The sequence below is a fragment of the Terrapene carolina genome, unplaced genomic scaffold (assembly GCF_002925995.2).
Source record: "Terrapene carolina triunguis isolate 2854851 unplaced genomic scaffold, T_m_triunguis-2.0 Scaffold130, whole genome shotgun sequence".
Classification (NCBI taxonomy): domain Eukaryota; kingdom Metazoa; phylum Chordata; order Testudines; family Emydidae; genus Terrapene; species Terrapene triunguis.
In genome coordinates, this window is record NW_020664481.1 from 1585355 (window position 1) to 1600026 (window position 14672).

At 60.2% G+C, this 14672-nt stretch overlaps 1 protein-coding gene across 2 annotated transcripts; it reads left to right on the forward strand.

Annotated features, from left to right (window-relative positions):
* The first annotated feature begins 1803 nt into the window (after positions 1–1803).
* Positions 1804–14282, forward strand: CDK5RAP1 (CDK5 regulatory subunit associated protein 1). Of its 2 annotated transcripts, none has more exons than XM_029911806.1 (14): positions 1804–1834; positions 2965–3282; positions 4531–4658; positions 5184–5218; positions 6784–6884; positions 7085–7295; positions 8014–8134; positions 8900–9130; positions 9350–9447; positions 10120–10175; positions 10601–10731; positions 11525–11674; positions 12325–12465; positions 13003–14282. In XM_029911806.1, exons 2-14 carry the CDS (start codon positions 2994–2996, stop codon positions 13081–13083), a joined length of 1773 nt encoding a protein of 590 aa, XP_029767666.1. In that variant the 5' UTR covers positions 1804–1834; positions 2965–2993; the 3' UTR covers positions 13084–14282. The 2 variants fall into 2 exon arrangements, with proteins under 2 accessions (XP_029767666.1, XP_024071209.2); XM_024215441.3 differs by having other exon boundaries at positions 4555–4658.
* The last annotated feature ends 390 nt before the right edge of the window (positions 14283–14672 follow it).

The window sequence follows — 14672 nt, forward strand, 5'->3', positions numbered from 1 at the left end:
AGGTTTCTGAGGCCCAGTTTGCTGGTGGTGGAATTTAGACCATTGGCTCTTGAGACAGGTGCTGTGGAGCTGGGTGAGGCGTGAACCCCGTGGAGGTCTGTGTCTGAAACACGGCAACGCCCCCCACTGGCCCCACACTCCGATTCTCTGGCCCAGCTGCTGCGTGCTCCGGGACACCCACAGACTTGTGGAAGCAATGGAGTTTGTGTGGGGGGCTCAGTCTCTCTGGGAAGAGGCACGGAGGCACTGGGGCCTGCGCTTGTGGATGGCACATCAACGAAGGGGAGCTGAGGAGCGTGGGAACTAGTCACAGCAGGAGGCAGGCCGGCCGCTGGTTCCGGTCCCCGCTCAGTTTCTGTACTGCCCCAGCCCAGTCCATGGGGATTGCTGTGAGCAGCAACACACGGAAATACAAGCGGGAGACAAAGGCAAAGCTGTGCGCTCGGCCAAACAGCCACTAGCCGGGGCAGAGAGCTGCGGGGGAGAGGGGCAAACACAGCAATTGGCAACTGCCAGGGTCAGGAACCAAATGGTGCCCCCCTGGCTGCTTTCACCTTGACTCCATGATCCAGATAACAGTCCCATTTCCAGCCAGACCTGCTAGGGAGGTGACCCTCCGGGCACCAAGACGGTGATACCAGGAGCAGAGCTGGTAGAAGAGGGACGGTGGAGCTACAAAGCAGGGAGGTGCCTGGTTCTTAGTTCAAACTGGGATCCAGGGCAGCAGGTGAGGCCCGTGTCACTGACAGCCCCGTCTCTTTCAACAGAGCACCTGAGCCGTGCTGGCCATGTAGAATTGAATTAAGTATCATTTGAAAACTCCGCAGCGGGAATCCTGCCCGTGCTGAGGGGCCCTGGCGTGCTCGGTGTTTGCACCGCACGCTCTCCTGCTGGGCTGGTTTCTGGGGGGCGGATGTTTGCTCTGCTGTGCTGGAGGGGGAAGCTCCATTCTAGAGATCTGGGGATGGCGATTTCTTGTAAGCAAATGTCAGCACTGCCAACCCCAAGAGTTCAAAAATCATGTGTCAGGCACCCAAAGTCCTGAGAGTTTTTTGTTCCTGTGAACGGCGGAGCTGGCCGGCGGCATGCGGGTCACGCTCTCACGTTGGCCCATAACCAGGGCAGCCAGACACGGGCTGACTTTTTAAAACCGAGGCAAGCGTCTGACAGAGGCGCTGAGAGAAGCGCCCAAGAGCATCGACTGTGAGAGCCGGGCCACGCTGCCAGCCTGGTGGGGAGAGACAGTAGGGAGGGATAGCTCAGTGGTTTGAGCATTGGCTTGCTAAACCCAGCGTTGTGAGTTCAATCCTTAAAGGGGCCATTTAGGGATCTGGGGCAAAAATTGGTCCTGCTGTGAAGGCAGCGGACTGGACTCGATGACCTTGCCAGCGCTATGAGACAGGGCTAGCTCCATATAGTATTATTAACCTGGTCAGGTATCTGTAGCCGCGTTAGTCTGCGAGGCGGCCGGTGGCACCTGAGAGACGAACAGATTGATTTGGGCATAAACTTTCGTGGGCTAAAACCCACTTCGTCGGGTGCATTGTGTTGTACCCACGAGAGCTCAGGGCCCATCGATCCGTTAGTCTCTCGGGTGCCCCCCGCCTCCCTGGGGGGTTTGCAGTAGGAACCTCGGAGGCCGGAACCACAGTCTCGCGGCCGGTTGCACGGGGAGCTCCTTCTGCCGGCACCGGCTGGGGCTGGAGACGCTCCCGGGGGCGGGGAGCAGCCGGGGCCGGGCCGGGCGTGCAGCGCCTCTCCCAGGTACAGCCTGAGCCCGGGGGCGGGGAGCAGCCGGGGCCGGGCCGGGCCGGGCGTGCAGCGCCTCTCCCAGGTACAGCCTCCAGGGGGCTCCCAGCCGGGGGGGGGTCACCCCTCAGCCCCCCCCCCCCAGCCCCGCTTTGCCTCCAGCATGTAGAACGGGTGCAATAGATACAGGGTGTAGTTAATGTGTGTGGGGGGGCACTCAGGGGCTCTCAGCCGGGGGGGCGGGACCCCTCAGCCCCCCCCCCGCGTTGCCTCCAGCATGTAGAACGGGTGCAATAGATACAGGGTGTAGTTAATGTGTGTGGGGGGGCACTCAGGGGCTCTCAGCCGGGGGGGCGGGACCCCTCAGCCCCCCCCCCCCGCGTTGCCTCCAGCATGTATAACGGGTGCAATAGATACAGGGTGTAGTTAATGTAGGGGGGGTCGCACTCAGGGGCTCGCTGTGTGAAAGGGGTCACAGTACGGAGTTTGAGAGCCGCTGCCTTAGCTGCAGGGGTGGTTAGCTCCGGGGGCCTGGCCGAGCCCTGCCTGGGGCCAGCCCCAGTGCCCCGGGGCGATGCAGCGGGTCCGGCCCGCCCCGCAGCCCCTCTGACCCCGGTGCAGGGCCCAGGGGACGGGGCTGATTTGGGGATTGCCCCCGGCAGCCCGGACACAGGGCGCATCTGCTGTGTCTCTGCCTGGCTTTGCTGGGGCCCAGCAGCTCGCCCTGCACCTCGTTCCTTTCGCTGACCCACGGGGCCCCCTCCCCCAATTCATCCCTAGAACGGGCTCCTGCCCTGCACGGGGGGACGGGCCAGCTGCCAGACTGGACCTGACTTACAGTGAGGCCTCCCCAGCACTCCCACCACCCCCCTTTGTATCCCCCTCTGTTTGCACCCCAGGGGTGCACAGCCCCGGACAACCGTGTCTCTGAATCACTGAAAATGACGTATGGCCCCGATTCTGCAGCTTGCTCCACCCGGGCAGGTGCTAGCGCTGGCCTGCAGCCCCCTGGGGTCACCAGCCCCCCCGATGCTGGGACAGGAGCGTCCCCCATGTTCTGAAACCCGCACGCTGGGGATGTCGCTCATTTAATAGTTTCCTGATTCTGGCGGGTGGAAACGGGGGTTCCCGGGCGTTTTGCGTCTCGTCGGTTTCCCAAGAAAGGGGGTGAAGCAGGGCTGGCTAGTGAACGCCCTGCTCTCTGGGGTTTTGCAGGGTGTCTGGTCTCTCGCCCATCTGCCGCAATGCTCCTGCCCTTCAAATACGTCTTGGGAGCTGCTGGGATGTTCCTCTGGAGGCGGTTGTCCTGGGCGGCGCGTTCCGAGCTCAGAGCTCGCGTGCCCACCCGGGGCCGGGGCGAGCAGAACAGGGGCCTGGAGGACTTTAGCGCCCGGCTGGCAGCAGGGCCGACGCTGCAGCACTTCTTAAGAAACACGTCCCCACCTCAGGAAACTCACCCTCAGCTGGCGGAGGAGCCGGAGGAGCCAGAGCCCTATCTCACCTCCAGCATCCTGGAGGAAGCCAGGCGGAAAGGTCAGTGTTACTTCTCGGCCCCACTCACCCCTTTCCTCAGGACTGGCTCACACCTGTTCTTTGCACCAGCTTTCTGGTCCTCCCGTGCGCCTGTCCCCACCTCCTGGGCGTTGTGACAGGCCGCGGTCATGACAGGGCCCGGCCGTCAGTGACCTAGAACGAGGCTGTCAGCGGGGACTAGTGAGTCTCGCCCAGCGCACTAGGGACCCATGGGCCAGTGGAACCAGTCCCGGGCTAGCCAGCACTCAGACTCGCTGGGAAGGGCCCAGCCCCGCGGGGGCTGTTCATGCTCTCTTATTTTTCTGAAATTAGGAAAATGTAACTGCCCTTTCCCCTGTGCGCGGAAGGGGGGCTGAGGAGCGGGGGACTGTTCACAGTGCCCGTCTCTTCCCGTTGGCTGGTCATTACAGTGGTGACCAGGCATCTGGCACAGCCGCTGCTAGGAAAGTAGGAGTGTTTGTGCACGTTTCATAGCACGTGCGTACTGTGCCTCTGTTTCTACAGAGGGGAATCGCTGGGTACCAGGAGACACCAGCCGAAGAGTGTTGCTATCAGCATCCCAACAGCACCGTGTCATTAGGGCGCTGCAGAGTCTGGGCCCACGGCATGGGGGTGAAACGCTGTAGGGCCTGAGGCTGCCCAGTGCCAGTGGGGCGGGGGATCGCTGGCAGCCCTGGCGTGTCACTGGTGTGGAAGAAGCGAGCTAGGAGGTGGCGGCAATTCATGTGCTGCCTGAGCCCAGGTGGGAGAGCAGCAGGTTGGCCGGGAGAGGCACAAGACAGAGCCAAGGGATGAATGATGTGATCCCGTCTCCTTCGAGCATCTGGCCCCAGAAACTGCTGCCTCTGTGAAGCCAGCCGCTTTACTCCTGTAGGGCAGGTGGAAGGGGCTTGTGCGTTCAGGGCTGCAGGTCCAGGCCCAGCTGGGGCCTGTGCACGCGTGGCCACTTTGTTACATCCTTGGCCTCCTCCCCATTCCGGCAGGATTCCCATCCTCACTAAGCCGCTGACACTGCTGCAGGTTGACGTTGGCGTTAGGGGTACAACTTGTCTGAATCTTTCGGCAGACCGCTGAGCAGGTTTGCACAGTGAGCAAATCTCCGAACGCCCCCTGCAATCGGCAGTGACGGGTGCAGCCTGGCTTTGCCTGCTCTGCATGGTCAGGATTTGGAGAGTTTATCCAGGGCGCCGAACTTTGGAAAAGGAAACCGGAGCTGAACCCTCCCCTCTCTGTCCTGGTCATGCCCAGGAGCTGCCTTCTGTTTAATTGCAGTGTATCTGGAGACCTACGGCTGCCAAATGAACGTGAATGACACCGAGATTGCCTGGGCCATCCTACAGAAGAGTGGGTACCTGCGGACACAGCAGCTGGAGGAGGTACAGCGCCGTGTTAGCTATCCTGACATACAGGGTGCCGCACCGGGAACCCTTGGGCCCATGTCTCCCAGCCTGGGTCAAGAAGCAGCTTTACATTAAGGGTCTGATCCCACGAGTTGCTGAGATACCCTTAGTGGTCTCCTCTGCAGAGCCCCCTGCCGGTTCAGGTGCTAACTCTGGGGAAGCCCTGCTCGGCAGCTGGACTGGAACGATGGGCTGGGCACAATAATAAAACTTGATTTCTATTTTTTAACGGTTGCATCTGACTTGGCTGCGAAGGGGATTGGGTCCCGCGTGAAGCAGGTGGCCGGGCTGTAACTTTCAGCCATTCTGTGGAGCTCGCTGCCTGTTTTCCGTTCTGCTTTTTCTCCGCTCTGTTTCCTGGACCCCAGAGTGGAGTCGTAGCGATTCCCTTGGTTTGCCGAACTAGCTGATGGCCGTGATGCTGGCAGTGCCTGGGTCCCAGCTTGTGTGGAGAACGGATCCTCCTCCTCTCATTTCTTCTGTATTTCTTCCCCACTGTAGGCGGACGTGATTCTCCTGGTCACCTGCTCTGTCAGGTAAGGAACTTGGCTTTCTTAGAAAGGGTTATTTGGAAACCGTGGAGAGTGAATGTCCCCGAGTGTCGGAGATCAGAGCCGGGAGCTTGAGACCGAGAACTGCCCAGTAGATCTCTAAAGAGCTGGTCCGACCTTATTACAGTGCTAGCCTTGCGGCACGTCACGGTCTCCCTGGTCTCTGCTGTAGCGCAGCCCGAAGTGAACACAACGTGTGTTCACGTGACGACTGCCATCCTGGCTGACACGCTGGGGACTGAACCAAGGACCTCCCGAGCTGAAAGCCGAGTTGCTGCAGCCTGAGCTAAAGAGAGACGGTTCTGCAGCCGGAACCTGTGACAAAGAGGAGGGCCTATAACACACACGCATCAGTGGGATACGCTTACAGCAGCATTATACAGAATGATGCCACTTGTTTTTTTTTTTACTACTTATTCTGCATCTGTTTTTGCTTCTCTGCATCCTGCCTCTTTTCTCCATCGCCTTCTCTCGTAATAACAGAATGTGGGACGTAGTTCCGTGCTTGTGGTAAAATTGCCTGCGGTTTCTGAATGCATTGCAGAATGCTCATTGTCAGCTGTGATGCAGTGTGTGTCACCAGTAAAGTCCGATTCTTTCTCTGAAAGACCTCAGTCTCGCTGATTAAGAATCATTTCTGCAGTGTAGCTGCGGCCTACAGGCAATACCTGTGCAAGCAAACAAAACAGCCCTTGGTGACGCGGTGCTGAAATAATGCGATCTGTGTGCTGTAAACAGTGCGCACCCTTCGGCAATGGGCCCAGGCTATGGTACACTATAACGACAAATATCCTCCCTCGCTCTCGTGGGGTCAGGATGGGGAAAAATTGGAAAGGGCTCTGGAAAGAACGACAAGAACAGTCTGAGGTTTGGAAAACAGGCCTTCTAGTGAGTGATTTAAGAAGCTCAATCTATTTATTGTACCCAAGAGAGGGTACGGGGTGGTTTCATCATGGTGTATCCCACGTAACCCGCATGGTGAAGAGGTTTCTGAGAGCAGATGGCTCTCTAATCTAGCAGAGCAAAACCTCATGAGTTTCAATGGTTGGAAGATGAAGCTAGACACATTCAGCCTAGAGATATGGTGCAGGTTTTTTCTGGGGGTGGGGGATTAGCCATCAGAACAACATACCTGGGCGTGTGCTGGGCTCTCGGTCTCTTGCATGCCCTAAGTCAGGACTGGCTATTTGCCCAGTAGGTCTGTTCTAGCTCAGCGTACGCTGCAGGCTGGATGCCAAGGGCACGGGTGAGGTTCTCTGGCCCATGTGACAGGCCAGCTAATCAAGGGTCCCTCCTGGCCTAATCTAGGCCAGCAGGGGGTTGATTACAGTGGCCGAGGTTCAGGGCCCAGGCTGCGGAGATGGGGGCTGAGCTGTTTCCCTGGCCTTGGGGGTGTCACTCGGCAGCCGTGTGCCTTGGCTGTGAAAGGAGGCTGATAACCTTCCCTGCCTCTCGTTCCGGGTGTTCAACAAGTGCCTGGGGCCCTGGGCTGGCCGGGGCAGAGGAAGAGCCGTCAGCATCACTGACTGTTGTTTCTCATGGCTCCCCAGGGAGAAGGCTGAGCAGGCGATCTGGAACCGCCTGCGGCACCTCACGGCTCTGAAATCCAAGCGGCTGCGGTCCCAGGCACCTCTCCGCATCGGGATTCTAGGTACCTGGCAGTCTGTACAGCGTTACCGTGTGGCCATGGCAAGGGGCCAGGGGGTGTTACATCCCCTGTCGAGGGGATGAAAAGCTGCATCCCAGAACACTAGCTTCATCGGGGGCACTGAGCCTCCTCTGATGGGGAAGTGCGGGCTGTTGGGTGGGGTCAGGGGCCTCTCAACACTGACCGTTCTCCTCTGGCCACAGGCTGCATGGCCAAGAGGCTGAGGGAAGAGATCCTGCACAAGGAGAAGCTGGTGGATATCGTGGCTGGCCCCGATGCTTACCGTGACCTGCCCCGGCTGCTGGCCGTGGCCGAAACGGGCCAGCAGGCTGCCAACGTCCTGCTCTCCTTAGACGAGACGTATGCCGATGTCCTGCCTGTCCAGACCAGCCCAGACGCCACCTCTGCATTTGTGTAAGAGCTGAGGAGTCTCTCTCCCACCTGCCCTGCTCTGCAGGGCTCTGATTTCGGAGGATCGTGGGGAACCAGACCTTAGAGATGGCAGGGACCTGCGAGCTAGTGTCTGTACCGTGCTCGTCCCCGGCGACGCGGACCCAGGTCATCACCCCGCTGATGCAAGCCTGTCGCCTGTTGTACATTCGCTCCTGCTTTATCCCCGGTGATCGGACTCCCACCCGCCCTGGCGAGGCTGCCCGACAGATCTGACTGTCAGGGAGCTTTTCCTAATAGCCGGCTTTGGTTTCCCTTCCAATGCTTGGTTCCACTTCCCCAGCACCACTCCAGACTCTGATATTGGCACCTCTCCCGGGTGGGCGGCTGTCTCACCCTCCCTGCCCGTAGCTGGGCACCCAAGTTGTGCGTATTTTATCCTGCCTTGTACATCGCCCCTTCCAGGGCACACCCTCCTCCCCCGCCCCGTCCTTGTTTCTTCCCGTTGGCGCGTTCCTTTCTGATACGGAGCCGCCCAGCTGTGAAGCCACGTTCTAGGTGTGGACGCGCCGTAGGGATACAGACAGGCGGTTACCACCCTGCCCTGGGAGGGAGGAAGACATGGGCACCTCCCACATGGGGCAGGCTCACGCAGAGGCACTGGGTCCGGGTGGGGAGCACGCTCAGCCAGTGGCTCTCCTAGTGTGACTGGCACACATTCTTCGGCGTGTCCCCTCTGCAGATCTATCATGCGCGGCTGTGACAACATGTGCAGTTACTGCATCGTCCCCTTCACCCGTGGCCGCGAGAGGAGCCGGCCCATGGCCTCCATCCTGCGGGAAGTGAAGGTGCTGTCTGATCAGGTGCGCTGTCCTTTGCACCCCGCCCGGCCCAGCCCCGAGGCAGTGGGAGCTCTTGGGTCAGGCTGCTTGGCCATGCTGCCATCTTTGCGCCAGCAGCCCCAAGTGCCGCACTGAGCCAAGGCGTGTGGTGATCAGCCCCTCCTGGGGATCAGTGGGGAATGCTCGCTGGGGCTGGTTCTTTAGATAAGTGTAAAGCCCAGAAGGGAGTGACCAAAGGCTGTTCCCTGTCCACCCCCATTTCCCCCTACAGGGAGGGGCCTTTGGGCCCGGGCAGTGAGGGGGGGGGGCTGGCTGGCTTATTTAGTTGTGCTGTGATGGGGTACGGAGTCAGTCACCTCTTCAAATCCAGCCCAGGCTGGTGGCACCCCCGAATCCTTCCCATCTGTTCGATGGCCCATGGGAACAGGTTTGATGGTCCCAGGCTTGTTCCGATGCAGAGGCGTCCACGTCACAAAACCTCCCGTCCGGTCTGTGCTGCTGTAGGCCGGACAGTCTCAGCCGAGAGGCCAAGGCTTGACAAGGCCGTGGAGACGGAGCTGCCCCTTGGCCCTCGAGGGCCTCACGCCGGCAGGGCGGTGAGCTCGTCCTGCTGCTCCCAGGGCTCTGGCGGGTCAGGCGTCGGCCCCCACCCCTTCCCGCTGGCGCACCGGACCTGGCCCCTTGGCCATGGCTTTGCAAAGCTGAGGTTGGTCCGGAGGCTTTCTTGGTTTGCTGCTAGGCTGGTATTTCCCTTTGTGACTCGTGCCCCCTTGTCCGTCTCCACAGGGGGTGAAAGAAGTGACCCTCCTGGGTCAAAACGTCAATAGCTTCCGAGACACCTCCGAGGTCCAGTTCCGCTCGGCAGCCGCGCCTGGCCTGAGCCGCGGCTTTAGCACCATCTACAAGGCTAAAGAGGGGGGCTTGCGCTTCGCACATCTGCTGGATCAGGCCTCCAGAGTCGACCCGGAAATGCGGATCCGCTTCACCTCCCCGCACCCCAAGGACTTTCCTGACGAGGTGCGTGTGAAGGGACGGCCCGGATCCCACAGCTGCGGGATTTCACGAGCTGCAGCTCCCCTCAGAGGGAACCAGGCTGAGATCATCCCCAGCGGCTGAGGCCGAGCGGCAGCTGTGTCTTTGCCATCGCTGTTTGCTCCCCTTCGCTTAGGGAGGTTGGGCCAGAGCTGTGTGCAGCTGGGCGGCTCTGTGACCACCCGTCCGCTCTCCTCTCGGCAGGTCCTGCAGCTCATCCAGGAGAGGCACAACATCTGCAAACAGCTCCACCTCCCAGCCCAGAGCGGGAGCTCGCGAATCCTGGAGGCCATGAGGCGAGGGTGAGTCTGACTGAGAGGACGTGTTCCCCCCTCGCTGCGCTGCAGCCTGCCCCTCGGCTCGGCGATGGGGGAGCGGGAGCCTTCCGGGGGCCGCCGTCTCTGCCAGACAGGGAGCTTCAGGAAGCCTGTAATGACTGTGCATTGGCCAGGGCAGGCACGGGATGGCAGCAAAGGCTAGTTCCAAGGCCCAGGTGAACATTTTGCCTGTCAGTTTAACACCCCCCCCCAAACATTTTGGGGGCGAAGGGGGGGGATTCGGGCAGTGCCTCTCCAGGCCTGTCTGCGTCTCAGTCTCGACGTGGCAAACGCGTTGCAGGGACGCTCAGCACGCCTCTCCGAGCAGTGTTCACTTCTGTCGGCCAGGTTTCATTCCATGCGTTTTTGGTTCTGCCTCAGCACCTCCCCTCGCGGTTGGTGTTTGTGGGGGGCAGGTGCCCCCCTCTGCGTGGCCCCCAGGCGATCGCAGTGCTGTCTATTGTCGCCTGGAGCTTTGTCAGGGGCGTGTCGCGCACCTGGCAGGGAGGGAGATGGAGGAGACGCACTTACCCACTCCACTGCTCTTGAGCTTCGGGTCCAGCCAGAGGAGTCCCTGAGTTTGGGGGCGCCCCGCGGATGCTGCTTTTGTTTCCTGTCTCCCCGATGACCAACCCGTCCGTGTGCTCTTCCTGACAGCTACACGAGAGAAGCGTATTTAGAGCTCATACAGCACGTGCGGGATTCCATACCAGGTAAGGGTTTCCGTTCGCCTGGCTCTGACCCAGGCACGGCTGTCTCACTTCCCCTGCCTGAATCCCTCGCTCCTCCTCACGCCTGCTCACACACACGGGCAGCGGTGCTGGGATCGGCTAGATCAGGGTTTGTGCTTTGCATTTGAAGGGGCCCATGGGAAGAACCAGGATGTTCCTCCAAATGAAACGAGGTCAGCGGGGTGGCCTGCCCGGCCCTCGCCCTCTCCTCAGAGAAGTGATTGTGCACCCAAAGCCAGCCTCTGGCCTCGCTCTGCCCTAGTGCATGCTGGGAAAGAGCCCTGGCCGGGAGGGCTGATGGGGAATAAAGCTGCTCACAGCTGCCCTGGGTATTCCCCTCTTGTCTGTGCTTTGTGGGGCGAAGGGTCCGCTCCCCGGCTGTGTAACCCTGTGCCTCTCGGTGCCAGGAGTGAGTCTCAGCAGTGATTTCATCGCTGGCTTCTGCGGCGAGACCGAGGACGATCACCAGCAGACGATGTCCTTGCTCAGGCAAGTCCGCTACAATGTGGGTTTCCTCTTTGCCTACAGCATGAGGCAGGTGAGTGCGGGGCCCGGGGGAGAAGCCTCCGTTGTCTCTAGCGTGGTCACCCCGGTCCGGGTCAGTTTGTTCTCACCTGTTCCCCCCCAAGCGAATGGCAGTGACTGTGTTACCGAGCCCCAGTCTCTTGCACACACAGTGCGTGTGAATGGCTTGTGTGCACTCGCACTGTCAGCATCCGTGGGGCTGGGCTGCCCAAGTGAGGACGTTCCCAGCCCACGGGGCCTATGGTGATGGAGCATGAGCTGATACAGTCCAGCTCAGCAGAGCAGCCCACGGGGCAGCCTTTCCCAGCCGCAATGCTTGCCTTGCTCAGCGCTTTCCACGTGCGAAACGTGGTGTGAGCGTCCAGGCTGCCAGCGGGGTGAGCTGGGTTCACAGCACGGTTTGCACCCAGCATGAGTTATGGTCCCTGAGCTGAGCACTCGGGGGCTGACCACAGCACGTTTGGCTTTGCTGGAGGGGAATTCTGCAGATGCAGTGCATAGCCAGGTATCCGCCCCGCTGCCAGTGGAACCGGTCGGCTTTCAGAAGCTTTTGGCAGAAGAGGCAGGAGGTCTCTTGGCGGCCGTCCCAGGAGTGCCAGGTGGTGGGAAAGAAGGCGGGAGGTCGGCAGTGGCTGAAGGAGACAAAGGAAGATAAATCTCCTCCTCGGGGTGGGAGTTAACTGGCCACCTGTGCAAAGTTTGTCCTTGTTTGAGTGGCATCCAAGCCCCGCTGGCTCAGACAGGACAGGGCTCATACCCCTGGTGGCCTGGCCGAGAAAGGGCTTTTAATCTCTTTGTTGTTTCAGAAAACCCGGGCCTATCACCGGCTGCAGGATGACGTGCCAGCGGAGGTGAAGCGTAGGCGGCTGGAGGAACTCATCTCCGTCTTCCGGGAGGAGGCCACCAGGGCAAACGGGGCTATGGTGGGCCGCTCGCAGCTCGTGCTGGTGGAGGGGGTGAGTGGAACTTTAACACCAGGCTGGGTCTGCTTCCCACCCCTGGCCCAAGAGGCTCTGAGGCCATTCGACCGTTCCACCTCCCCGGCACATACGCCCTCTAGTCAGGCCAGCGATACGTACCTAAATAAGTGCCCTGCTCTTCAGAAGTGCAGAGCAAAGTACTTAGACGCACCCATTAAAAATCAGGTCACTTTTCTGTAGGGACATAACTCCAGGCACCTGGTTTGGAAAATCTTGGCTTTGGGGAGGTCCTGAAATAGGACTTTTGGGAGGCTGCAGAAGAATTATTTCAGGGTGGGGCTGCAGGGGATGCTTGTCAGGTGACGAGCCCAGACAGGAGGAGTTGGTGAAATATGTCTGTCCGTTGGATGCGTTGCAGACAGATGTGAAGACAGGGTCCCTGCCCTGAAGAGTCGACAGTCCTGATGGGGGTGGGGTTTAGACACGTCTCCAGTTGGGCACCCAAAATTAGTGGAGGCGTTTTGGCTGCCTCTCTCCCAGCACGGCCGCTGCAGCAAGAGCTCTTTGCTTAACGACACGGAAGGTGGCTTGTAATATCGGCCGCAGCGCTCAACCCCCGGGCCGTAGCGTCCAGCCGTGAGTCGGGGTTGATGCTGTGCAGATAACGCCCCCTGTCCCCCTCCCAGCCCAGCAAGCGCTCTGCCGCCGAGCTGTGCGGTAGAAACGATGGAAACATCCGAGTGGTCTTCCCCGACACGGAGATGGAGGACGGCAGTGGCTCCGGGGCTGTGGTCAGAGCCCAGCCAGGGGACTATGTGCTGGTGAAGGTGAGGCTCGTGTGGCTCTCGTTTCCAGGAGGGAGCCGTGCGTTCAGGGGGCGGTTTTCAGAGGGCTGGGGCCAGCTCTCCCTTTTTTGCGTGTGCTTTTTTGTGCTAGCAAACGAATAGTGAGCACAAATCTGAATAGACGAGCGGCGCTGCTGCCTGCCTGGTGCTCCAGCACCATCCCCTGCTGGGGGGAGCTGCGAGTTCCTCTCCCAGGGATTCTGGCATGGCCTGGAGCTCCCACCACTGCCAGCGCTGCTGCCTTGCTCCCTGCGGTGCCTTCTGGGGTGAGGCTGGGAGTTCAAACACCAGCAGTGCGCTGCCCATTCCTGCCAGCACCTGCTGCTGGGCGGGGCTGGGACTCCAGCAGACGTCCTCCTTCAGCATTCCCTGTCGGGAATCCGTCTCAGACCAGCAGAGCTGGGTCATTGCCCTGCCCCACACAGCCAGCTCTCCTGAACTGTTCCCTGCTGCAAGGCGGGGCTGTCACTGCCCCACTCCCGGCGTGTCTCATGACCGTTCTATGCCGCTGCCTTTCAGGTTACCTCCGCCAGCTCCCAGACGCTGAAGGGAGTTTTGCTTCGCCGCACCACCCTCAGAGAATCGGCAGCGCACCGCTGACGCCTCCCGGCTGCCGGCGAACAAGGGGCAAGCGACTTTTCCCCGGGGAGAAACGGGGAGCGCTGGCCGGATGGAGGTGGAGACGGACGTGGTGTTTACTCCCAGAGATGCCCTCTCAGCTGGAGCCATGCAAACTCCTGAGCAAAAGGCAACGGACACGTACACACACGCCTGCCCTGGGCAAAGCTGCTTGGAGTTATTCGAAAATCACTACCGCCAGGAAGTGCTTTGTTTCTGCTTTTTCATTTGCTGTCTTGGCTGTACCTCCCTGGGCTCGGAGGCAGTTAACGCTCTGCCCCCCTGTGCCCCCCGAGCTGTGCACCTGCCAGAGTTCAGCACCAAGGGCTGGAGGTCTCCCCACCCAGCGACTTGCAGCCTTCTCCCAGGTCACCTCCGTAAACCCTGCAGGGAGACGCTGACATTAGGAGCCGCAAAAACTCCAGTGGTTGCTCAGAGCCCGAGCGAGGGCAGCAGCAGACGTGTGCAGAAGATGGGGCATGCCCTGATGGTTAAAGCACGGGGCTGGGAGTCGCTACTCCTACAACTGACCAGTAACACCTCTGTTTTGCCAGCGGGGAAGTGACAGCCCTGCGTGAAAGGGGAGCGGGGCGAGTTAGTCAATGCGCCGTTTGTAACGTGCTGGACGGACGGGAGCAGAGCAGAGGAAGTATTGCTTTTAAATGCCCAGCTGAGGTGTGAGCTGTGGGGTGGGAGATTGCAGAGCTGCACCCTGCTGGGTGTGGGAACCCTCCTGGAGGCCCTGCCCTGGTCACTTCCTCTCCGGGCCCCCTAGAGCAGGAGGAGACGGGAGCTAAAGGGCGCCTCTCTGCCACCTGGACAATCCCTTTGAGCAGAGGAGTCCTGGGGTAGCTGGGAAAGTGGCTTTTAAGGCTGAGCACTGCCCTGGGAGTCGCGATGCAGCGTCCCCTTTCGTTTCTGTGCTGTGGATTCCACTGTCATCCGCCCGGGCAATTTCTCGGGAGTGGGGAGGCAGCCGGAGCCGTTGAACTGGGAGATTGTTCCCGGCGATCTGTTAATGTCCAGCGGAATCCCAGACTGACTTGGGAATTCCTCGCTGGTTTGTGGGACAGAGCAGGGTTTTGAAATCGAATTGATCCCTGTACCTGTCAGGTGGCGCTGCGCTGATTCCTGCAGCGGGTCACAGGACGTGACGTCCAGCAATGGGAGGACATCGATAAACGAGTCACACCTCATGAAATGTGTTGTGTTTTTTCACACTGCTGCAAGCTAAACACTCTAGCGAACTTTGTATGGAAAATTCAACAGCTCATCTCCCTGTAAAGTAGGAAGGAATCGACCCTTAACTGGGCCCGCCCGAGCGCCCCCAGCTGGGCTACAGTGAGTTCAGAGCCCTGCGTCCCCCAGGGAGCCGGGGTTATGGCCAGCTGGAGCCTGCGCTGTGCAGGAGTGTTGGAATCACGGTGACAGGGTGAGCGAGGGGCAGAGCCTCCAGCGCTGTACTGGGCATGGGGCTAGGTCTGGGGGGGAGTCCAGGGCCTGACCCACAGATGCTGCCAGCTGGAGGATGGGGGAACAATCTTCCTTCTCCCTCCAAATCACTGAGAAGC